Genomic DNA, 25223 nt, shown 5'->3' with positions numbered 1-25223 from the left:
AGTCTTTCCTTTCCCTTCCTCTTTTGTCTCCCCTGTGTCACATTTTCGACTGTAAGCTCCTTGGGGCAGGGACCTGTCCTTGTACTTTCAAGGTGCCATGCACATAATTTATTTATTTATTTAGCATTCACATACCACTTTTTATTTTATTTTTAAATTATTTTTACATTTATATCCTGCGACCTCCCAAAAACCCCTGCTAACTGGGCAAAGGGTCACCTTTTAAATGGTGGCGCTCTTATATTTGGCAAGGGTAGAGCATCTGTCCCCACTTGTCCCAGTATAGCATCCTTTCCAGTGGCTGTTGCTGGTGACTCCGATGTGTGTCTTTTCTTTTCTTTTCAAGATTGTGAGTCATTTTGAAAGAGGGAACCATATTTTTTATTTCTTTTGCTATGTGTTTTGAGAACTTATTGTTGAAAAGTGGTATTTAAATAGTCAGTCATCCCTACCCTAAAATGAGTGTCACCATCTTTCATTCTCGCAGGTTTCTTGCACTTTTAACCGCTACACAATGGGCAGAAATTCAACAGGTTGAGTATTTCGTAGCAAGGAGCGATTATAATGAAGAAAAACATTGTTGCATTTTGCCAGACACACACACCTTGTACAGGCACTTGCGTCTTGCTTGAGAGGGAGGGAAACAAGGTGACCTTCGTTGCGGCTGACAACTAGCTTTTCCTCCAGCTCTTGATGAAGAGTTCAGTGGAACATAAAAACTTACATTCTCTCATAACAGCTTAATACAAGGCCAGATGTCCCTGCTGTCTCATTCTCTGGGATCAAAACAACTTAAAACGTATTTGTTTGGCCCGGCTTTCCAGGGTTTTAAAATCTGTTTTAATATTCTAACCCATTTTTGGGACTTTTAATCCTTGCAATTGTTTAATTGTTGTTTTAAAATGTTTTAAAATTGTTAATTATTGTTATCTTGTTTTTAATATGTTTTAGCTTTTTATTGTTTTAGTGGTTTGTTTTAATTGTAAACCGCCCTGAGCCATTTTGGAAGGGCAGTATAGAAATCAATCAAACAAACAAACAAACAAACTGTCTATAACAAGCCACTTGTTTGTTTGTTTGTTTAACTGAAAACTGATATTGTCAGATTTCTTGTAAAGGCACCGGTTTTCAACATGGAAAAGCCACACTGGCATGTGGGGCCCTTAGACCATTGCAAGCATCCTCCTTCGATATGCAAAATGTTTCCTCTCAGCAGCGGTTTGAGACAGGTGGTTAGTTGAAGGTGCAGCTGGCCCTTGATGGCTGATGCCTGTTAGCAACGGAACATTTTGCTGCTTGGAGAGAGGATGAGAAATGGGAGGGAAGGGAACGGTTTGGCGGCTCTTTATTCAGATGTAGCCAGCAACAGGGAGAGAAGTAGGAACCTTTGGGTGCTCCGGGGAGCTGCATGGCGTTGCCAGGTGTCTGGGCACGAATTGTGCTTGCCTGACTAGCACAGTCTGGATGCTTGCCTGCCTCCTCTCCCCAGATCAACTTGTATGCAGTAATAACAGTGGTTAAAAAACCAACAACACATGTTGGTAAGCAAACAGATTTTGCAACCACCCCACCCCACCCGAAATAGCCTCATGACCAGGAAGTCAGCTCTAGACTGTGCAAGGCTGACAACTCCAGAGCATCCTCCTGCTTGGAGATGTGGGGAAGGCAACAGGCGCCCTGTGTGCCCTTGTTGTGGCTTGCAGCTGCTTCTCTTCAAGCCAGAGAGCACCGCCGAAGGGCTGCAGGAAGGAGAGATGCACAAAGAGGCACCTCCGACTCCGAGGATGAGTCATCCCTGCAGCCTTGGAGAGCCTCTCTGTTTATTTCTTTCCCCATCTGCCTGTGTTTACAGGAACATGTGGAAATCCAGACCGTGTTTCTCCTCCTCCTGCACGCACAGATTCTGCACCCGCGAAAGAGAGAACGAGAAAGAGGCTTGGACCTTCTGCTCGGCTTGGTTGGCGGCTTCTGCACCGGGTGGGGGGTGGACCCTGACCCACAAGTCCTGCCAGTGCTGCTGCTGCTGCTGCTGCTGCCACCTCCCCTAGCACCTGCCCCAGACAAAGAGGCCGCTGCTCTGTGCATGTGAAAATCAAGCCGAGCAGCAGGGCATCTCTTCTGCAACCTGCTTGCAATACCCGGGCTCTTCGGCCACACAAACCCCACCCCACCCCATGCTGAAGGCTGCTCATTATAGCCAGAACTGTTTCTTTCTCGACAGTGAGGGATGGAGCGGAGAGTGTCTCTGAGCTTGTACAGAGTGTGCTTTCTAAAGCAGTTTCTCCCTCTCTCACATAACCCTAGAACCAGGGGTCATCCCATTAAACTGATTGCCAAGACGTTTCGGACCAACAAAAGGAAGTCCTTTTTCACACAATGCATAATTGACCTATGGAATTCTCTGCCACAGGATGTGGTGATAGCCACCAGCTTGGATGGCTTTAAAAGGGGCTTAGACAAATACATGGAGGACAGGTCTAGCACAGCCACAGCCACTAGTCTGGTGGCTATGGGCCACCTCCAGCCTCAGAGGTGTTGGAAATTCTCTGTGGTGAGAGAATCCCTTTCTCATTATAGCAGAGTGCGCAGAGGCACAACACAGCAGAATTTAGTTAGGCATGCGTGTATGCTGAGAGTAAAGTAACTTGGAGCCAGTTCATAGTTTCAAATCAATATATATGGCATTTATTAAAGAACTCCATTCTAGATAGGAAAGTGAGGAGTTAGGATCTCTAATCTATCTATCTAGCTGGATGCAGATGGATTCTGCATCTTCTCTGCACACATGGGGCAGGGAGAGGAGCTTGCCATGTTGCAAGGTAAATGCGCAGGTAGGGAAGAGAGAGAGGAAGGAAGTTAATCCCTGAGATTAGATGCCTCTCAATCCCAGTTGCAGGGAAGCAACAGCAGGAGAGAGGGCATGGACATACCTCTTGCCTGTGGGCTTCTCAGAGGCATCTGGTGGGCCACTGTGTGAAACAGGATGCTGGACTGGATGGGCCTCCTTGGGCCTGATCCAGCAGGGATTTTCTTATGTCATGTTCAGTTCCTGCTCTGAATTCTCCTGCGTGATCCTGTAAGCGGTTAGCCTTGCTTAGTGGGGGTAAGGGACGAAAGTCACCATTGGCCATGCTCCTTTATGAGCACAGAGTGGCCTCACTCTGCTCATTGGCATCTTTGTGGTGAAAATCATGCATGCTTTCTGTTGGAAATTAGGATGGAAAAGCAAGCTGGTTTGGGCCCAGCAGTTCCACGCATCCACAGTGCCAGAATGTCCTCTGTGCTGAGGATCTTCTCTACCCCAGAGATCTGATTCCAAGCCTTCCTGGATTTGACCAGTGCAATGAGGTCCCTGCCTGTGAATGGGTGGTGGGGGGGGGGCGTGGAGGCTGAGCGACCAGGGAAGCTTAGCCTGCGATTCTGACTCCGAGCATGTCACAGTGATGCCAGATCAAGCCTGCCTGTACCCTCCAATATTTCATGGATGGAAACAGGGATGCCCATTTCACAAATGGAACTAGAGACACCAGATGCTTTCCATGCTTTCATGCTTGCAGTCAGAACTGTACGCCATGGGTTGGTACCCAAGTTGCTTAGCCACGTTCTCTACACATTTACAGGTGTGTGTCCTGATTCTAATCAGTGAAATCGTGGTGGTGGGGAGGTTATAGGAACATAGGAAGCTGCCTTCTGCTGAGTCCTACCCTTGGTCCACCTAGCTCAGTATTGTCTACCCATACTGGCAGCGGCTTCTCCAAGGCTGCAGGCAGGAGTCTCTCTCCACCCTGTCTTGGAGATGCAACCAGGGAGGGAACTTGGAGCCTTCTGCATGCAAACACACAGGTGTGCTCTTCTCAGAGCAGCCCCAACCCCTAAGAGGAATATCTTACGGTGCTCACCTGAAGTCTCCCATTCAAATGCAAACCTGGATGGACCCTGCTTAGCAAAGGGGACCATTCATGCTTGCTACCATCAGACCAGCTCTCCTCATGTTATTTCAGCAAAGTACTTGACAAAGTTCCCCATCGTAGTTTGGACAGCAAGCTGGTTCTAACAGAGGCTAGACCAGGGGTTCTCAGCCTTGGGCCCCCAATGTTGCTGGACTACAACCCCAGTCACCCCCAGACACAGTGGCTGATGGCCGGAGGGTGATGCAGAGGTGTATCTAGGGAATATAGCGCCTAGGGCAAACACTGAAATTGCGCCCCCTGTCCAAGCATCTGACACCCATCTTTGAGATAACTTTACCATAATATCAGCTGAAAAATACAAGTCAGGCTCGTTAATCTTTTAATATTTCAAAAGCTATTTATTTAGCAGTGGACTTAGCCAGACCAAAAAATGCTGGAAAGTGACAAATTTCAGTATGCTGGGGCTCATGAAATACCCAAATACTATGTGGAGGTGTACTTGGAAAACCAAACAGAAGTGCCTGTCTAATTCTCTACTATGCATTGTAGCATCACTATTACATACGTTTTAAAAATAAATGGTGAATTTGGCATTTCCCAGATACTCTTACAATAATTAAAGGATATGCAGAGAAAACTGTGTCACTGCTTGGAATATATTCTAGTCTTTCAGAAAGACAGTTGAAATGAGAGAAAGAGAGCAGGAAACTCCCAGTGGGCCTTAATATTAAGGGTTTCACACTGATTCAAAGACAAACTCACCATTAATAGCCATATTAGCAAGACATCACATTTAACTCACTTATCACAAGAAGCAAAGTCAGAGCAGATGAATACAATCCTAGCTCTTAAGCGTCAGCTCAGTATTCACAAGCCCTGATTCTCTGCACATAGTGCCAATCTGAATATGTGTACAGTGTCTTATATTATATTATTATTATTATTACCTGTAGCCCCTTTGGGGGGCTTCCTAAAGGCTGGGGGGGGTTGCAAAGGTTCCCCCTCACCCCGCTGGCCTCGCAGGGACCATTTGAGCATGTGCAGTGGCCGTTTTTAAAAATAATCTTTTTTTTTTAAGGCCACTGAAAACAAAATGGCCACCGCGCATGCTCAAATGGCCTCTGCAAAGCCTGGCATGACCTAGGGCCTCACAGAGGCCATTTGAGCATGCACGGTGGCCATTTTGTTTTTGGCAGCCTTTTTTAAAAAAAATTTATTTTACAAAATGGTGCCCCCCTTCAAGTGGCGCCTGGGGCACGTGCCCTGCCTGCCCTACCCCTAGATACGCCCCTGGGGTGATGGGAGCTGTAGTCCAGCACCATCTGAGGACTCCAGGTTGGGAACCCCAGAGGGGCAGAGGGAATCCTCAGTGTGTGGAAAGGCAACAGCTTCTAGCTGCTAAAGAGCCCCTGGTGGCGCAGTGGTAAAACTGCCGCCCTGTAACCAGAAGGTTACAAGTTCGATCCTGACCAGGGGCTCAAGGTTGACTCAGCCTTCCATCCTTCCGAGGTCGGTAAAATGAGTACCCAGAATGTTGGGGGCAATATGCTAAATCATTGTAAACCGCTTAGAGAGCTCCGGCTATAGAGCGGTATATAAATGTAAGTGCTATTGCTATTGCTAAGGAGAGCGGCCGGAGGGGTTTTCCTTCCTGCCCTGCTTGCCAGCTCCAGAGACCTCTGGTGGCCACTGGGAAGCAGGTGAGCACTGGGCTAGATGGGGCCTCAGTTTGGCCCAAGGGGGCCTTTTATATTTGTATGCACGTAGAGTCGAATCCACTGACTTATCTTGTAGGTTTAAGGTGACTGGAGTCCAGTGGGGCATTCTGCTAAGCAAGACTCAGGGCCAGAACTCCTGGGACATAAAAAGGAAGAGTGCCTCTGGAGACGTGCAGAGTGGCTTCCTCTTATGGAGCAGCCACAGAGGTGTCTGCTCCTCTCTCACACATCCTCTCAGGATTGGGGGCCAGAAATGCCAGGCTAGAGGCAAGTGCCAGCCCCAGGCACCTCAGTCTCCAGAAATTAACCAGTCATAGGAACATAGGAAGCTGCTGTATACTGAGTCAGACCCTTGGTCCATCTAGCTCAGTATTGTCTACACAGACTGGCAGCGGCTTCTACCAGGTTGCAGGCAGGAATCTCCCTCAGCCCTCTCTTGGAGATGCTGCCAGGGAGGGAACTTGGGCCCTCAGATGCTCTTCCCAGAGCAGCTCCATCCCCTAAGGGGAATCTCTTCCAGTGCTCACACTTCTAGTCTCCCATTCATATGCAACCAGGGTGGACCCTGCTTAGCTAAGGGGACAAGTCATGCTAGCTCTCCTCTGGTCATGAGCACCTGTGGGGGCCTTGGGCTTCACTGTGAGACTTGCTAGTTTATCACTTCTTTGGTTTGACTAGAGGCAATAACAGAACAGAGATGCCCAGAGAATTAGCCATTCAGATTGCCTTAATTATCTTGCCCGCCCGGCCCAGAGCAGCAATCAGACGCAATCGAGCTGTGCCTGCAGAAGCCACACAGCAAAGGGACTGGGCTCTGGGCTGGAGGAACTAATTATGCCCATCAACATTTTATTAGCTGCCATGACTGCTGGAGAGCAAATCAACATGCATCGAGGTATTTCTCATTAAAGGGTGTGTGTGTGGGGGGGTGCATCTTGGCAATGTGCACAAACATCTATATGCTTATGCAATGAGAGCCTTTCTATGTAAGGGTGTGTGAGCCAAATGCTGCCACTCTAAACGGCAAGCGGTGCTTCAATACACCAGAGGCGTTGCTGGATCCAGCACATTAAAGCTCTTTTGGGAATCTTGGCGGCTCTCTGGATTGCACCAAGGAGGGGCCTAGGCATTGATGCAACATGGAAGCATCGGGACAGAACTGGCCCGGGCAGCAGAGGGGGTTGCTGCTGCGCTCAGCTCCCTGCGGTGGGGAAGTGGGCCAGAGCTCGAGTTAAGCAAGGATCCGCTTCAGGTGCTGCTCGAAGAAGGGTCACCCTGCACTCCAGACACTGCTGGACCGCCTGCGCTCAGGCTGGGTCTCTCCGTCCTGGGGAAGGAGTTCAGGGATCTCAGGGTGAGGAGCAGAAGCAAGAAGGCATGGTGGCTGCTTCCCCAACGGCCTCTCCCCCTCCTCAACCCCCCCCCCGGAGGTGCAGCGAGGTCATTGTGGAGCCTGGACCTGAAGGCCTTTGGAGCCCCCTCCCTGCTGCAGGTTAAGCACCATCCCTACACAAACACACACACACACACACACACACAGAGGGCACAAACAGCAACTGAACTCACAAGACCGTCAGGATATAGAACAGGTATACTTATGCTAATACGCACCAGCAGAAACATCTCAACGTGCACCTTCAGCTATTCCCATCCCACATATTTCTCTCCCCACTCCCCGCTCTGTCTTTAAAGCAGAGGCCAGGCTCAGGCACAGACTAAAGAGGGTTTGCGGCTGGCCCCCAGGGGGTGTGGAGGAGGTGCTGGACATCTGCCCAGAAGTCCTGGGGGAAGAGCGCCTCCTCTGCTCAACCTACCCCACTTTTGTGGCCTTTCTTAGAGTGGGGGAGAGTGACAGGGGGCAGGTGAAACCTGTTTTAAAATACATGGTGGAGAGGGTAGTCATTCTGCAATGAAGAACAAATAAGAGGAAGGCTTTTAAAAAACACCCCCCCCAATGCGCCCCGCCCCTGTTTTGACAGGGGCTTTTAGGCTCCACCCACGAGCCTCACATTCTGAGCCTTTGGGGAATTTGCATTGCAACATTACATGCAGCTATGCCTGCTGGGAAATGCCTACTGTTCATGCTCAGAAGCTTTTTAAAAATACATATTTCACAGATCCAGATGCACATCCAGTTACTCACCTGTTATGTTGAATGCAGGTATAGTAGTATTTATTTACTGAGTACATTTATATCCTGCCCCATAAAAAAAAGTCCATGGGGGGCAGTACACAACCCAGTACACTTCTTGTCTACACTCTGCATTTAGCGGGGCCAAGCTCACTTTTAAAGGGAGTGTAGGAACAAGCATCCCCGCAAAAATATATATACTTGTGTACAGATGCATAATGTCTGAATAAGACTCCTGTCCTGACTCTGTTTAATCTACCTAATGTGGATTGCAAAAAATTCTAGACACAGATGCCATTACTTCTACACTGCATTTTATCCAGCACCTAATTTTTATAATTTATATGATGCCATCATCAATGCGTATGATAAGAACATCAGAACAGCCCTGCTGGATCCTGCCCAAGGTGGCCATCTAGTCCAGCACCCTGTTTTGCACAGTGGCCCACCAGATGCTACTGGAAGCCTACAGGCAGGAGTTGAGGGCAGGCCCTCCGACTAGTAGCCGTTGATAGACCTCTCCTCCTCCATGAAGTTATCCAAACCCTTCTTAAAGCCATCCAGGTTGTTGGCTGTCACCACATCTTGTGGCAGAGAATTCCACAAGTGGATGATGCGTTGTGTGAAAAAACAGGTGCTGTATGGAGTTATTTCAGAGACAGCCTCATACCCCAAGGAGTCTACAGGTGTGGGGAGGGGACAGAAGGACGGAAGGGAGATGGAGGGGAGAAAACAGCATTCAGTTCATCTAGTCCAGGGGCTCCCCAGTTTGGGTCCCTGGGACTACAATCCCCATCATCCCCAAAAGCTATCGTGGCTTGGGATGATGGGAGTTGTAGTCCAGTATCTGGGGACTCAAGGGCTGGGAACCAGGCTGTGATCTGAATGCACATAAGGGACCCACTTTGCTGAAGCGAAGGTGAGTGCCAGCCTGGATAAGAAACCACTTGGGGACTCTGTGGATACCATCACCTCGAAGTCCACAAAAGAATGGCGGGGAATTAACAGGCTGCCTCCCCACCGCTCTCAGTCATGAAGGCTTGGCAGCAAGGGTGGGGCCCCAGTTCAGGGGCAGAGCTCCCACCCACAAAGGCCCTCCCAGGTGGAGTCTTTGCTTCTGCTGCTACTGCTGCTGCTTTGCCTTCACGCCACGGTTTGTGCACAGGGCGATATTTTGAATTGTTTTTAGTGTAGCCTCTGTTGCTGCTGCTGCTGCTCTTTGAAAAGTAAAACGGATTCACAATGAAATAGATCAATACCCGCCTGTGCCTCCAGTTAAAAGGATCAGGTAGTGAGCACTGGCGGGGGGGGGGGGGGAGAGCTCTGCTTGAGGCCTTGGGGTGCTGCTGCCGGCCAGAGTAGGCCGCATAAACCAATGCTTGAATTCAGCAGAAGGATGCTTCATCGGGTGGGGTGGGGGGAATCGTATTTTCAAATCTGCAGAATATTCCTGGGCTCCCCCCCCTCCCCCATTTCTTGGCTGCATTTCTGCAATGCTTGAGCTCAAAATAATGTATAATTGCCAGGCAAGTGACTATTTATGAGCCTAATTGAGCACACAGTAAATACATGTGAAATTGTAGTGGGAGGAGTAATTTATTGAACTGGCTCTGAATGTGGAATGGTTGGTGGGGGGAGGGAGGCAGAGTGCTGGTTGGTGACGGCAAATTGCCCAGGGACCTGGCCCTTGTCATTATAGCGTGGAGTTGATTTCTAGGCGCCTGTGTGTTCTCTCCGCTTCTAGACTTGCAGGAGACATCATGTCATGGTGTGCTTTCAGCTCAGGGCTCCATGTTCTGAGATGCTCTGCCTTGTCTCCTCCTTTGTAATGTGTGAGCCACTTGCTAAGCTCTGTTTTTGCTGAAGAGGCAGATTGCTGAGTTCAGCATCCAGGCAGCAGAATATGTCTTCAGTAGCTTTGAGTGTGTGTGTGTGTGTGTGTGTGTGAGAGACGGACTCATCACTTTTATCTTTTGGCTGCATGTGGGTTTCAGGTGCCAGGAGCAAAGCCGGGATTAAGGCTCTTCTGGAGGATCTGGATAAGGAAGAAAAACCTCCTCTCTCTTGCCCGGCATTGGGGACAGAGCGCCTGTCTTGAGCAGAAGATCCCTGCTTTCAGCTGTCTGGCTGGGCTGTCCTGGTAAAGCGCACAGATCTGTCCCCCACATATTCCTCCAGCTGTGCCTTTATCCGTCCTAGAGAGGCGGCGGCGGCGGCGGCAGCAGCAGCAGCAGCAGCAGCAGCCGCCTTCTTCTTCTTAACCTGTTGCAGTCAGGGAGAACATAGGAAGCTGCCATATACTGAGTCAGACCATTGGTCTATGTAGCTCAGTATTGTCTTCACAGACTGGCAGCGGCTTCTCCAAGGTTGCAGGCAGGAATCTCTCTCAGCCCTATCTTGGAGATCGTACTGTATGCTTTGGTAGTCTGTTGGTTCAATAAAAAAATTCTTGTCCTATTTTTTTTTTTTTTTTTAAAAATCTTGTCCTATCTTGGAGAAGCCAGGGAGGGAACTTGAAACCTTCTGCTCTTCCCAGAGTGGCTTCATTCCCTGAGGGGGGAATCTCTTGCAGTGCTCACACTTCTAGTCTCCCATCCATATCCAACCAGGGCAGACCCTGCTTAGCTATGGGGACAAGTCATGCTTGCTCCCACCAGACCAGCTCTCCTCTCCAGGCCACCTCTCCTCTCCTATTTTTTTTCTGGGGGAAAGGGAGACAAAATGTCTTGTATGTTGCAGTGTGGGGCCAGGTCACTGAGACAAGCTAGAGCAACGGTCTTCATGGCAAGGCCCCGGGGCCCATGTCGGCTCCCACCAGCCTCAAGTGCAGCTCCCTGGCTGATTGTCTGGCCGGTGTGAACCTTTGGCTGCAGCTGCCTCCTCTGCGCAATCCCCTGGTGGCAGCACCATCGGGAGGCAACCGTTTTGCCCAGCACAAGCGGGTGGCTGGCTGTGCTCCTTGAAGGGAGCCCTCCTGGCGCCATCTTGGAAGGCAGGCATGCCCAGAGTGCTGGGAACGGTCACCCTTTCCAGCGGAACACTTAAGAGAGGGCAACATCTCTCTTAAAGGGCCCTCCTCCAAGCACTGAGAAAAGCGCAGCACGCTGTGGCCGTCAGCCCTGTGGGAAAGGGCTCTCACCGGGAAGGTCTCCTGCCCAAGTGACCCCTGCTTGAAAAATGGCGACGCTCATAAGAGCAGCCCTGCTGGGTCAGGCCCCCCAAGGAGGCCCTTCTAGTCCAGCACCCTCCTTCACCTCCGCAGGGCAGACAGAGGGCAAGGGTTCTCAAGCTTGGTTGGGTCCCCAATGTTGTTGGGACTCCAGTTCTCTTCATCAGCCTTTGGCCACTGTGGCTGGGCACAACTCCTGTTATTTGGCCTCTTTGGCCCACAGGCAATGATGGGCATTGTAGTCCAGCAACATCTGGAGGCCTCAGCTTGAGAGCCCCCGTTCTTCTCGAGGAGAGGAGAGCTGGTCTTGTGGTAGCAAGCATGACTTGTCCCCATAGCTAAGCAGGGTCTTCCCTGCTTGCATCTGAATGGGAGACTTGATGTATGAGCACTACAAGATATTCCAATATTTCCCAGTTTCCTATGTTCCTAAGACCCATCTTTTTAGCCTGGCTTTTAAGGATATTTAGTGTTACCTAGTTTCAGTTGCACGGGCGTAACTATAATAGGGCAGGGGGAGACAGTTGTCTGGGGGCCCACTGCCTTGGGCCCCCCCTGAGACGTCACATGACTGGCTCCCCCAGCCGCGCACCCGCCCGGGGGCTTCCTTCAGTTGTATTCGTCCTCTGGAATTGATGTGAGTGTTAAGAGCTGGAGCTACCAGAACAGCAGGTCTTTCTCTAGTACCATTCAATGACTTGCATCGTCCACAATTTACCAAACCTTTTAAAAAATAATTTAGGATGATGTTCTATTGTGGCACATAGGTGTTATTTATATATATATATATATATATATATATATATATATATATACACACACACACACACACACACACATATATACATATACACACACACACACACACAGCATTTTGTGACCACTATTCAGCCTCATTTAAGATTTCTTTACTTCATGAGCTGAGCTTCAGTGAGGGGGGGCCCATTTTAAAATCTTGTCTCTGGGCCCCCCACCCCAACCTTGCTACACCCCTGTTCAGTTGTAATTGTCATTTGCTTTTAACTGGTTTTTGATTTCGATTGTCAGTTGATTGTAATTGTTTTTTATTTTAATGTCAACCGCCCTGAGTCACCTTTGGAAGCGTGGTATATCAATCAATCAGTCAAACAAATAAATAGCAGGAGATGGCAGAGGGCTGATGTGGTGGGAAGGATGGTGGCCACTTCAGGCTGCAGGGAGGGGAAGCCACTGTGGAGGCTGCTACATACTTTTAAAAAGTAAGCTCCCTGCAGAAGGAAAGTTAGCACATGGTGGGGGGGGGAGTGCTGGCCAGTTTTTTGCCTGTCGTGCTGCTTTTCTCTCGTAAGAAGAGCCCTGCCGGATCAGGCCCAAGGAGGCCCCTCTAGTCCAGCCTCCTGTTTCCCACAGTGGCCCCCCAGATGGTGCCTCTGAGAAGCCCCCAGGCAAGAGCGGAGGGCAGGCCCCTCTCCTTGCTCCCCTGCAACTGGAACTGAGCAGCATCTTGCCTCTGAGGCTGGGGGTGACTAGGAGCCATTGATAGGCCTGTCCTCCATGAATGTATCCAAGGCCCCTTTAAAGCCATCACCACATCTCAGGGCAGAGAATTCCCTAGGTTGATTATGTGCTGTGTGAAAAAGTGCTTCCTTTTCTGGGTCCTCAATCTCCCGACCTTCAGTTTCAGGGGGTGACCCCTGGTCCCAGTGTGGTGAGAGAGGGAGAAAAATGTCCCTCCCTGCTCCATGCAGAACTGTGTACACCTTGATCAGGTCTCAGCTGAGCCACCTCTTTTCCATACTGAAAAGCAAAAACTCTGCAGGGAGTTGATTAAAAACAAGCCGCCTGCCTGCCTGCCTCATTCTGCTACATGCCAGACCAGACTGACCCAGGAGTCGCTGGCCCTGAAGTGTGGGGCGCCAAAGGAGGCCCTGGCGCTGCTTCTGCTTCCCCGAGCTCCCTTTGCTCCTCTCCGGGCCCCAGCCCCGCTTTAACGAGAGCCGCGCTGCCTACAGGCTAACTGCGCAGCTCTACCTGACGAATGGCCAGCCTGCAGGCAGCGCGGCTCTCGCTAACGCTGGGGCGGGAGAGACAGGAGCAAACGGGGCTGCAGAAGATGCCTACAGAACATTCCTGAACGCCGTCAGCCAGGAGAGAAGAACACGCACCCACCCACCCAGTTCTCGGGCGGCCCCTGGGTGGGGTGAATGCACGACGCCACCCTGTCTGTCTGTGGCAGGCCCTGGAAGCGCGGCCGTGTCCATGGGGAGCGCGTTGGAACGTGGCCCAGCAGAGGGGAGAAGGAACCCTGAGCGCCCCCCCGCCCCGAAGCCCAGGCCGCTCCCCCCCCTCGCCCGAGAAGGTAGGACCCAGCAGAAGCCTCCTCCAGCGCCCGGGGAGGCCCGTGTCTGTCTGTGGCTGCAGCTCGCCTGCCGCCGGCTTCCCTGCCTTCCTGGCCCCATCCTGCAAGGAAAGGACCCCAGCAGGCAGCAGCAGCCCCGGCGGCGCGCATTGCCCGAGCAGCCCTCCTGAGCCGGCGGCGGCGCCGCTACTGCTGCACGCGGGGATGGAGGAGGCGGCTCCGGGCGGCAGGGGGGCCTCCTCCTCCTCCTCCCTGGCGAGCGCGTAGGGCTTGCGTGGTTGAATTCTCGCTGCGTCCAGCGGCGGTGGGCCGGGGGGGCCTCCCCGGGCGGGCAGGGGGGGCCTGCGTGCTGCGAGGGCCTCCCCTCTCCACCCCGGGAAGGAGGAAACTTTCTCCTCGGACGAAGTTGGGCCCCAGCAGGCAGCGGCTCCTCTGCTGCTGCCACCACCGTCAGGCAGGCGGGGGGGCCGGGGGGGCCGGGGGGGCGGAGGGAGGGGCGCGCCGGCAGCGGCACCAGCCAATCGCGGGAGGAGGGCGCCCCGCCCACCCGCCACCTGTCTCCTCCGGGGCCGCCGCCAGTGACTCACCTGGGTGGCAGCGGCAGCAGCAGCAGCAGCGGCGCGGCTGGTGGCCAGACACGACACACCGTCGGGCGGCAGCGGCAGCAGCGCGTGGGCAGCCACCCCAAGAAGGACGCGCTCCGCGGCGGCTGCGGGAGACGCGCCCCTCTTGCTTCGCTCGCGCAGGGAGATCGCGAGCTGCTGCTGCTGCTGCTGCGTTGCTTCGCCGAAGGGGCGAGCGGGAGGCCGACCTCTCTTGCCCCCCGGGGGGAGCAGAAGGAAACAGCTGCCCGGCTGGGCTTCCGTCCCGACAAGGGGGAGGAGGAGGAGCAGGAGGCTGCTGCGCGTGGCGAAGTTGTCGCCGGCCCCCCACCTGCTGCCGCGGCCGCCTCCAGACGGGATCGGCTTCTTCTGCCATCCTCACCGCAGCGCCAGACCCGGCGGCGGCTTCTTTCCTCACCTCCGCGGATCCTGCGTGGCCGAGCAGCAAGGCGCCTGCCGGGTGGGTGGCCGGCCCCCCTCTCCGCGGCGAGGGCAGCAGCGGGGGCTCTGCTCTGGGCGCTTCTCCCCTCGGCGGCGTCTCGGTCCCTGCACCGTGACGCTCTTGGCTGCGCTTCCGCCGCCGCCTCCCCCTCGACGGCCGCCATGTCCAGCCGGGAGAGCGTCCAGATCCCGGACGACCGAGACTTCGACCATTTCCGAACGGAGTGCAACTCCGAAGACAACTGGAGCCTCACGTACAGCAAGTCGGGGGTCGTGGTGTGGATCCAGATGCTGGAGGCCGAGAGGCCGCTGCACAAAATCAAGGTAAGGGAGCAGGCGAGCCCCGCCGACGGCTCCGCGCAGCAGAGCTGCCTGGGAGAGAGTGGGCTAAGCTAAGGCGCCCTCAAACCTGGGTCCCCAGATGTGGATGAACTGCAACTCCCATCGCCCCCCACCCTCAATGGCTAAGGATAATGGGTGTTGTAGTCCAGCAGTTGCTGGAGCGCCTCAGGTTAGTCTCCCCGGAACAGCGGCTCTGGGGCTGTTGCACACATGGGGGCGAAGTGTCCGCCTCCTTTCTTTACGGGAATAGAAAGGTCAGCTTCGCCCGTGGCTTTGTTGACACGGTCAAAAAGTTTGCATACAAATCTCCGATCGTTGCATTTCATTAGAAATCTAGTCAGACAATTGTCACTTGCAAAAGAGCCCACAGCCTTAACCACTTCCCTCTGCAAGGAGGGAGGTGGCTGGACAACCTGCAGAGGGTGGGAGAGACAAAGCACGGTTGAAGTAGAGCTCAAAATGGACCAGCTTGGCAGAGGAGCATGTTGCCTTTCAGGCTTCACAGAACTCTTTGTTGGATCGAAACTGAGGGAGACTGCTAGGAAAGCTGAGTATGTCCCTGTGCCTACACGGAGTATGCATTTCTCTCCCTGAGCTCACTGTTGTTGTTGTTGTTGTTGTTGTTTTTAAGTCTGTTTATTCAATTCACTTGTGTATTTGGATTCTGAAGCTGCCTGATCCTATAATAATAAGCTCACACATATCACTGATTAAGGAGAGCTTGTGCAGCATTGTTGCAAAGAGGCTGTGTTGTAAACCAGGAAGTTGTTGGTCCGAATCTCTCCTCTGACACAAACTCAAACTTGTTACGTTGCATTTGCATGGCTCTTTCCAGTGTCCAGAACTCAGCATGGCCCTGTGCAATAATATCCCTAAATTTCAGCAGAAGCTGAGAGGGAGTGGCTTGCCAAAGGCCACGTAGTGAGTTCTTGGCAAAGGCGGGGCTCAAAGTGAGGAAGTCCTGAGTCTGTTGGCTACAATCCTACATCAACTCTCAAGCTCTTCTCTCTCTTTTTCTCACAGGAACAGAGGAAGCTGCCTTCTGCAGAGTCAGACCCTTGGTCTGTCTCGCTCAGTATTGTCTACACAGGCTGGCAGCGGCTTCTCCAAGGTTGCAGGCAGGAGTCTCTCTCAGCCCTCTTTTGGAGATGCTGCCAGGGAGGGAACTTGGGACCTTCTGCATGGAAGCAGGCAGGCCCTCTTCTTAGAGCGGCCCCATCCCCATTCCCCCCAAGGGGAATATCTTACAGTGTTCATGTGTAGTCTCCCATTCAAAAGCAAGCCAGGGTGAACCCTGCTTAGCAAAGGGGACAATTCGTGCTGGCTACCACAAGACCAGCTCTCCTCTTTCCATCCCCCTGCAATATAGTTAATGCGGGGTTGTTATAAAGATGACAGCGGGTAATGAATGTGATGCATCCTGAATCCGAAGAATTATTATCCATGATCTTGTAAGCATTTTTCACTGTGCAAAGTACTTTAAGTTCCTTTTTTCTTTAATCATCACAATAACCCTGTGAGACAGGTCATGTCATGGGGAAAGGGGATATCTCACTCTTGCCCAAGACCACCTAGTGAGCTTGGGAACTAAGCGGGGATTTCTGTCTGGGTCTCCTCTATCCAAATGCAACAAAGTGTACTAGATATTGCATTAAGGTAATTCTTAGCACTTGCATGCTTTTATTTTTTGAGAGGGTTTTTTGGTTTATTTTTGAGAAGAACATCACATTCACTGTCTAAGCGATCCTTAGAAGAACAACAACCCTGTTGGGGAGGCCAGCAATATTATCCCCATATGGCAGCTTAGGGGGCTGTGTCACCTCATGAGCTCAAGATTCAAACCAGGAGTTCCCCTCGCCTGTAGCCCTTCACTCTAAGTAATGGAGCAAGCCAGTCTAAATGTATGTTAAAGGTTTAATAGAGTAAGTGATAAACTAAAGGCCAGCCACCAATAAATAATTTTTTTAAAAGGGCTTCCCAATGAGAAAAAGAGGTAACAGCTCCCGTACTTGTAACGATGGTGCAGAAAAGAGAAATATTGGTCTTGTGGTAGCAAGCATGCATGGCCCCCTTTGCTAAGCAGGGTCCATCCTGGTTTCCATTTGAATGGGAGACTACATGTGTGAGCACTGGAAGATATTCCCCTGAGGGGGTAGGGCTGCTCTGGGAAGAGCACCTGCCTGCTTGCTTGCAGGCAAAAGGTTCCAAGTTCTCTGCCTGGCAGCATCTCCAAGATAGGGCTGAGAGAGACTCCTGCCTGCGACCTTGGAGAAGCCGCTGCCAGTCTGTGCAGACAATGCAGATGGACCAAAGGTCTGACTCGGTAGAAGGCAGCTTCCTATGTTCCTATGGTGCTGTAGAGGGGAAACTGTTCGAGAACCTCCCTCTGTTACACAAAGGAGCCCAGAGGGTGGGCTTATCCCGGCATTCACAAGACCCCAACCCCCAGACATCAAACTGTAACCATCATGAACGGAAAATGGTTGTGTGAACTGAGCCAAAGTTTTCCTGTAAAATTCAAGTGAAGCTGCATCTCCTTCCTGGCGGCCCTTTCTTTCCCCCAGCCCTGTGCGCCCCTCAGCAGGGCTCCTCTTCACTTAACCTCATCAAGGGAGGGAAGGAGGGTGATCAGTCTTCTGAGGCTGCCGAAGCGATGTCTCTGTTCCCATTCAGGTTTCAGGGCACGTTGCTGCCGAAGGCCAGTTTTGCTTCTGTGGGTCTTTCTCTAAGCTTGGGTCCCTCGATGTTGTTGGACCAGAACTCCCACAGCCTTTGCCCATTGTGCCTGGGGATGATGGGAGTTGTAGTCCAACAGCATCTGGGGATCCAAGCAGTGTTCCCTCTCACAGGAATTCCCAGATGTTGACTGCAACTCCCATCATCCCAGCCAAAGGCAATTGCAGCTGAGGATGCTGGGAGTTGTAGTCAACAACATCTGGGGATCGCTGTTACAGGGGACACCGGATCTAGGCTTGACTGAGAACCTCGGCTTTTAAGCAGTAGAGATCGGGGCCCCTTTTCTTCCTCCTGTACAGACTGATGGCTGGAAGCATTACTTGGTGCAGGGAATATATTCATTTGTTATGGATCTAAAAAAGATTCTGAACTGTAGTTCTCCCCTGAAGAAGGGCGTCACAGACCAAGTGACTCTGCCAGGGCTGCCAAATGACCAGAAAAACAAACCTTGGCCTGTTCCTTTGCTTAACAGGCGCTTGATGCGCAGAAACCAACCAGTGAAACTTTCCAGACCTTGGAGGTCAACATGAGCTCTGTTCAGATGATGTATCTGCATTCAGTGACTGCATGGAGAGGGGTCAGGCTCACGTCTCTGGCCTCACCCTGCACCTCTTCAGCGGAACCTCTGAACAAAGCCTGGGCGCACAGACTCTGCTCTTGGCTGCAGAAGGTGGGAGGGGGCAGGGTCCGTGGGTGCAATCCTCACCCCCTGCCCCCCAGCATTCAGTTGATAGATTTGTTCCCAAAATTCAGTGGCTTATTTAAGGGAAACGGCTTCCATATTGCCTCCAGTGGTATATCTGCACGAGGAGATGGTAACATATTTGTCCCAGTCCATTATTAGCTCATCTATTTAGGGCAGGGAAGGGAGAGCACTGGCAGATCAGGGATGCCCAGAGTTCTCCCTGCTCTTCTCGCTGCTGCCCTTTCTGGGAAAGATTGCCCATGAAAAAGGCAACCAGTCATAAAAGCTGGCTCCCCTGTCCAGGAAGGAGATTATGGTGGCTTTTCTGTGCCTGTTGCCCACGATCGGCACCTGACCCGACAAGCCGTGCTCTGCTCTTGGGAAGAAGACGAGTAGCATGAAGGGGGCAGAGTCGAAGACAGAGAGAGCTGACACATGGCTGGGAATTAAGTGCACAGTTGACGGGGAAGTTCTCCTGCATGAGCCACATGGAAATAGAAGGGAGGTGCAGAACAGCAACCCAGCGGTTCTCCGACAAGAGCCAGAGAGCCTCCAGCCGGCCACCGCTTGGTCTGGGCTCAAAGCAGAGACAGAGCTGTAGTCTACACTCCACAGAAGTGCCTGCGGAACATCGGAAGCTGCCACATACTGAGTCAGACCCTTGGTCCATCTAGCTCAGTCTTGTCTTCACAGACAGGCAGTGGCTTCTCCAAGGCTGCAGGCAGGAATCTCCCTCAGCCCTCTCTTGGAGATGCTGCCAGGGAGGGAACTGGGAACCTGTAGATGCTCTTCCCAGAGAGGCCCCATTATCCCCTAAGGGGAATATATTACACAGTGCTCACACTTCTAGTCTCCCTTTCATTTGCAACCGGGGCAGACCCTGCTTAGCTTAAGGAGACAAGTCATGCTTGCTACCACCAGACTAGCTCTCCTCTCATGTGCAAACAGTAAAGTAGGGGTGGAGTATGTTTCTTGCTCAAGGCAGTAATGCAGTAGGAGTAAAGGAAGGGAGAAGTGTGCCTCCCACAGAAAGAAACTCTTCCTGCTCTTGGCCGTTCCACTTCTTCTTAATTTAATTAATTAATTAGATTTTTATGCTGTCTCACCCAGATGGCTCTAGGAGGTTCACAGACAGAAAAACAGATAGAAAGACAAATAACTCATTGAAGCAAAGATAAAACTAGTTTAAAATCATAACTGTTGCTTGATCTCCGCTGTGGTCTATCCAGAGCTTTGCTTCAGGATGCTTGCTCTGTGGAGCAGCAGAGACGGGCTTCTAGCTGTGTGCTTTGGAACCTCGGTAGACTCAGTAGTACTGCTTGAGGCAGGGGTTCCCCAGCGGGGTCCCCGGATGTTGTTGGACTACAACTCCCATCATCCCCAGCCACAATAACGTGGACTGCCACGTATGTATCCCACCTTTCCTCACAGCTAACACTGTCCCTTTCTCCCCTCCTGTTTCCACAACACCCCAGATCGGTAGGTTAGGCTGGGAGAGAAAGGCGGGCCGAGGTCACTCTGTGAACACGGGTCTCTTGGGTCCAGGTCTTCTGCTACTGTGAATAGTTCTATACTGCTCTTAAAGGTTAAAGGTCTGACATTTTAACCACACTAGCTTCCACACCACCAGACCACACGAGCTTTCAGGCCTAGCTTCTGTATCCTGTTCATGCTGGTTTAATGCTCCCTGCCCGCCACTGCCGTTCCCCCCCACCACCACCGCCGCTGCTGCTGCTGCTGTACCCTCCGCCGCTGTTCTGTTTCCCGCCTGTCTGCCACCCACCGCCGCTTTCCTCTCCCCCTGCCGGCAGCTCGCTCACAAGCTCTCCAGAGAGCGGACACACATGGGATTAGTGACCTTAGAGAAAGAGAGAGAGGGAGGATGGCTCCCGGTCCCCAAAGGGCTCACAATCTGAAAAAGAAACGCAAGCCAGACACCAGCTGCTGGAAGCTGGAGGTGGGGAGGGCCCCTTGCTCCCTCCCTGCTCAATAAAGAGAATTGCCACTTTAAAAAGGTGCCTCTTTGCTCAGTTAGCAGGGGACTACATATTCACTGGGGCCCTAGCTCCGTGGTAGAGCATCTGCTTGCATTCTGAAGGTCCCAGGTTCAGTCCCTGGCAGCATCTCCAGGTAGGGCCGAGGGGGGAAATCCTGCCTGAAGCCCTGGAGAGCCTCTGCCAGTCAGTGTAGACCGAGGATTCTCAGTGTTGGGTCCCCAGGTGTTATTGGACGTCAACTCCCATAATCCCCAGCCCAGTAGCCTTTGGTTGGGGATTATGGGAGTTGAAGTCCAGTAACATCTGGGGACCCAGTGCTGAGGATCCCTGGTGTAGACAATATTGAGCTAACTCTGCTTAGCAAAGGGGCCAAGTCATGCTTGCTACCACAAGACCAGCTCTCCTCTTTATTATAATAATATTCAGTATCAGCTGGCCCAGTGAAATACTTCTACATCTTTCTCTCCAGATCCCTAAATCTGACAGCAGCCATTATGCAGAATAGTGGCCACATTTATATTAGGAGAACATACATGTTCGCTTTTGCAAACACCATTCGGCTAGAATTTAGTTGAGATACTGCCTGAAGAACCCTGAAGACAAATATGGTGGTATTTATTACTCAGTAGCTGATGTATTTGGAGAGTCCGGGGAGATGGATTGTAGTCATTCTAGAATTAAATTAGGAGGATTAAAGTGACATTTGAAGGATGGGTTCTCTGTAACTCAAAAGCTGGCATATTGCATTGTGAGCTAGGGATGTGCATGGACTTGTTTGGAGGCCCTTTTACAGGCCTCCGAACAGGTTCAAGCATTGGCCGGTTTGAAGGTTTGTCTGCAGGGGGTGTCTGCCTTTAAGGGTGGGGGGAGGATGCACTCCCCCCCCGCCGCATTTCCCCTGCCAGCGCTCACGGGGGGGGGGGGGGCAACAGGGCGGCAGGGAGTTATGCTGCTGCCCAGACGGACTTTTAGGAGACCGAGCGACTTTTAGGAGACCGAGCACCAGCGGGGGAAACGCAGCATGGGCGGGGTGTGGGTGGTGGAGTGCATCCTCCCCTGCCCTTAAAGGCAGATGCCCCCCCACCACCATTGAACCGGCCCCTGCTGGTTCCGTGTGCCCGCCACTGTTGGGAACACGGGTTTTGCTCCAGTGTCGTCGTCTTGTGAATTGGGGTTCGTGATGGCCCCTTGGAGAAGAGCTGCCCTCGTCTTGGTATGGCACCTCTGCCGCCTAACAAGGCCCCCACGCCAAGAACTTCAGTCCGCCTTGCCCAGAGAGTAGCAATAGGTTGGCTGTGAGGCATCGGATAAGGCCCTGGGAAATGGGATGCTGGACGGGATGGGGCCTTTGGTCTGTTCCAACAAGGCTGCCCTGAGGTTCTCGTGGCATCCTCCCCACCCAGGACTCGTGAAGCGTTCTCTGTGCAGAAGGACTAAGAGCCCCTCCTTTTGTGTGTGACTGTCCCCTTCACAGAACCAGGACAGGCAGGCAGGTCATTCAACAGGTTCGGCTTTCCTAGTAGTGCTTGCCCAGGTTAAAGGGGAGGCGACACTTCACCTGCTGCGATCTTGCCTGCCGCTAGCATGGCTTCAAAAGGCACTGGAGCCCTGCTAGAAAACCATGTGAGGGACGCCACCACTGCTGCCCGCGATTCCTTGGCACTCTTGGGCTGGTGGGGGGGGAAACAGATCTCCTCGCGCAGGTCCTTTTTTTAGCAGCAGAAGCTTCCATTCCATTGTGCAGAGCTGACAGCTTCTTCTTTTTTGCGATGGCGTTTACACTTCCAAAGCCTCCCACTCACCACGGGGGAGCAGCAGCTTTCTAGCTCTTTTGTGGAGTAAATGAGAAGCTTCTTTCACTCTCTCCTTGGCGGGTGGTGCTCTACCCTGGCACAGAATTCACACCTCGGCAAGGTAGCTTTTGCAAAAAATCGTACTAGTTAGGAAGAGGGAAGGAGATCATTGCAGCTTCTTCGGAGGCCTGAATGCTTCACCAGCTCAGCAAAGATCTGACTCCACAGGACTCTTCTTTTGAATTTCCTCTCTGGCAGGATTGTGTCTGTGTGCCTGGGAGACAGACCGGAAGTATTCAGGGGCTGCAGGGCTAATTCCAGGGGGGAAGGTACACCATCAGAGAGGAGAGCTGGTTTGGTAGAAGCAAGCATGGCTGGTCCCCTTTGCTAAGCAGGGTCTGCCCTGGTTTGCATTTGAATAAGAACAGAAGAACAGCCCTGCTGGATCAGGCCCAAGGAGGCCCATCTAGTCCAGCATCCCGTTTCGCACAGTGGCCCACCAGATGCCGCTGGAAGCCACAGGAAGGAGTGGAGGGCATGTCCTCTCTCCTGCTGTCACTCCCCTGCAATTGGTACCCAGAGGCACCCCGCCCCCGAGGCTGGAGGTGGCCCACAGCCCTCCGACTAGTAGCCATTGATAGACCTCTCCTCCATGGTTATCCAAACCCCTCTTAAAGCCATCCAGGATGTTGGCTGTCACCACATCTTGTGGCAGAGAATTCCACAAGTTGATTATGCGTTGTGTGAAAAAGTACTTCCGTTTGCTGGTCCTACATTTCCTGGCAATCAATTTCTCGGGGTGACCCCTGGTTCTAGTGTTATGGGAGAGGGAGAAGAATTTCTCTCTCTCCACTTTCTCCACACCACACATGATTTCATAGCTCTCTATCATGCCTCCCCGCAGTAGTCTTTTTTCTAAATGAAAAAGCCCCAGGTGTTGTAGTCTTGCCTCATAAGAAAGGTGCTCCAGGCCCCTGATCATCTTGGTTGCCCTCTTCTGCTCCTTTCCCAGTTCAACAATGTCCTTTTTAAGATGTGGTGACCAGAATTGTACACAGTACTCCAAGTGTGGCCGCACCATAGTTTTGTATAAGGGCATTATAATTTTAGCAGTTACGTGTGTGAGCACCATAAAGATATTCCCCTTTGGGGATGGGGCTGCTCTGAGAAGAGCACCTGCCTGCTTGCTGGCTGCAAAAGGTTCCAGGATTCCTTCCGGGCATCTCCAAGATAGGGCTGAGATAGACTCTTTGGAGTCTCTTTGGAGAAGCCGCTGCCAGTCTGCGTAGGCAATGCTGAGCTAGATAGACCAATGGTCTGACTCGGTATATGGCAGCTTCCTATGTTGCTATCACCTACGGCGCCTAATGAGCTCAGGGAGTGCCAAATGAGGTGCAGCTGCCTCTGCTTCCTGATTGCACCTGCTTCTCCCATCTCCCTCCCTCCCTGCCGCAACATTGAGAGCTGTGCTGCCTCAGCTCTTGCCTGTGGGCTTCCCAGTGGCATCTGGTGGGCCTCTGTGTGGAACAGGATGCTGGACTAGATGGGCCTCCTTGGGCCTGATCCAGCAGGGCTGTTCTCATGTTTTGGTCATTCATCAGGTAAAGCTGTGTGGACTGACTACCTGATGAATGGCCAGCCTGCAGGTAGCGCAGCTCTGGGTGGGGTGGGAGAAACAGGTGCAGATGAGGTGGTAAAACCAGTGCCTGGACTGTACCACTTGAGATGGAAGGTAGAGGCTTTAGTAATGGAATGGCCCATCATGGGGGGAAATGGTGGGCTGCAGATAGAAAATTAGGAAGCTGCCTTATACTGAGTCAGACCTTTGGTCCATCTATGTCAGTAATGACAACACAGACTGGCAGCAGCAGCTCTCCAAGGTCTCAGACAAATACGGTTATGTCCCAGACTCTAAGCCCTCCCTGGAAATGCTGCCAGGATCTGAACCTGGGACCTCCTCCATGCAAAGCAGGGGCCCCACCGCTGAGTTATGGCTCCATCCCCATAGGAAGCTGCTTTACACTGAGCTGGGCCTCTGTGTGGTCTCTCAATGGGGCTTGGCTCTCTCATGTGGCAGGATCCTCTCTGTTCTGAGGGCTTGTCAGAACAGGGTTGCCTGGAATAGGAAGCTGCCTTTTACTGAGTCAGACCCTCAGTCCATCTAGTTCAGTCTTGTCTACCCAGACTGGCAGCGGCTTCTCCAAGGCTGCAGGCAGGAGTCTCTCTCAGCCCTCTCTTGGAGATGCTGCCAGGGAGGGGACTGGGAGCCTTCTGCATGCAAGCAGGCAGGGGCTCTTCATCCCTTCAGGGGAATCTCTTCCAGTGCTCACACATGTAGTCTCCCATTCAGTGCAAACCAGGGCAGACCCTTCTTGGCAAAGGGGACAATTCATGCTTGCGCTCACAAGACCAGCTCTCTTTCTCCAAAGCCACAGAGTTTCAGCATTTCCTCCTGTGGAAATTATCAGACAGCTTTCTCCCGCAGAAGCAGCCACTGTCTCTGGAGGGAGCCTTCTGCCTTTCCCACTCCTTGCAGTTTGACTAGCTCCACTCACCTGTTAATTGGCTGAGCTCAAAAATATTTGGCCCCATTGACTAACATGGGGCAGTTATGGGAGGTTGGTTCTCTTAGGTTCTTTTTTTCTTCAGGTGTTTGTGAAACCCACATATCTGCAGGTCACCCTGAGTCTGCTGGTACCTCCTGCTTGCCTGCAAGCACTCCGGTCCTCCGTCCATAATGATTGTAAGATTTCCAGAGCTCATTTGGAAATATGATTTCATCGGAGGATATCTCAGAACTCTCTGCCTCTTCCTCTTGGACAATGGCATTTCAAGATCTTAACTTGTCTGCAAACTAATTAAGATCAACTTTGCTAAACCTGAGTCACTAGACAGCTGAGGTCTTGGGCTTTTTCAGACACCCTCGCAGCAGATCCCTTGCTCAGAATGTACAGAGTTCTGAACAGCCTGGTGTTTAGCTTCAAGCTGTGATTAAACAAAGCATGTGACGTTTATATCATTTAGCAAACAATTTTAAGTTATATATCCTGGTTTTCTCAGGTTTATTGTGGTCAGAGAATGGGGATTCGGGTGAAGGGTTTTTAGCAATTCAACTTGCAGTCAGAGGGTGGTCTTAGAGATGGGGAGTGGGCAATTGCTGAGTGGGGAAACACATGCTTTGCATATGGAAGGTCTCGGGCTCAGTGCTTGACATCTCCAGCGAAATGAATGGCCATGCTACACAAAGACCTATTTCGGTCTGCCCTCAACCCTGCAGACCTGTTGCCAATCAAAGTAGACCAGCTGAGCCAACAGCCTGACATCTGTCTGCGTGGCAGCTGCATATGCCTCTGAGAAGAA

General features: G+C 52.1%; 2 protein-coding genes across 2 annotated transcripts in view; one reads left to right on the top strand and one right to left on the bottom strand.

Moving 5' to 3' along the window:
- Window positions 1–14474, bottom strand: part of CLPB (caseinolytic mitochondrial matrix peptidase chaperone subunit B) — a 115347-nt gene extending 100873 nt beyond the window's left edge. Inside the window, exon 1 of the mRNA XM_053307865.1 lies at window positions 14288–14474. Within this exon, the coding sequence (XP_053163840.1) occupies window positions 14288–14474 (187 nt within the window). The remainder of the gene's footprint in view (window positions 1–14287) is intronic.
- The window catches only part of STARD10 (StAR related lipid transfer domain containing 10), a 63543-nt gene continuing 52792 nt past the window's right edge, over window positions 14473–25223 (top strand). The window contains exon 1 of the mRNA XM_053307867.1: window positions 14473–14634. Within this exon, the coding sequence (XP_053163842.1) occupies window positions 14473–14634 (162 nt within the window). The remainder of the gene's footprint in view (window positions 14635–25223) is intronic.

This window comes from Hemicordylus capensis, chromosome 3, assembly GCF_027244095.1.
Source record: "Hemicordylus capensis ecotype Gifberg chromosome 3, rHemCap1.1.pri, whole genome shotgun sequence".
Taxonomy (NCBI): domain Eukaryota; kingdom Metazoa; phylum Chordata; class Lepidosauria; order Squamata; family Cordylidae; genus Hemicordylus; species Hemicordylus capensis.
Note: the sequence above shows the minus strand (reverse complement) of the source record. Positions and strands in the feature narration are given on the sequence as shown.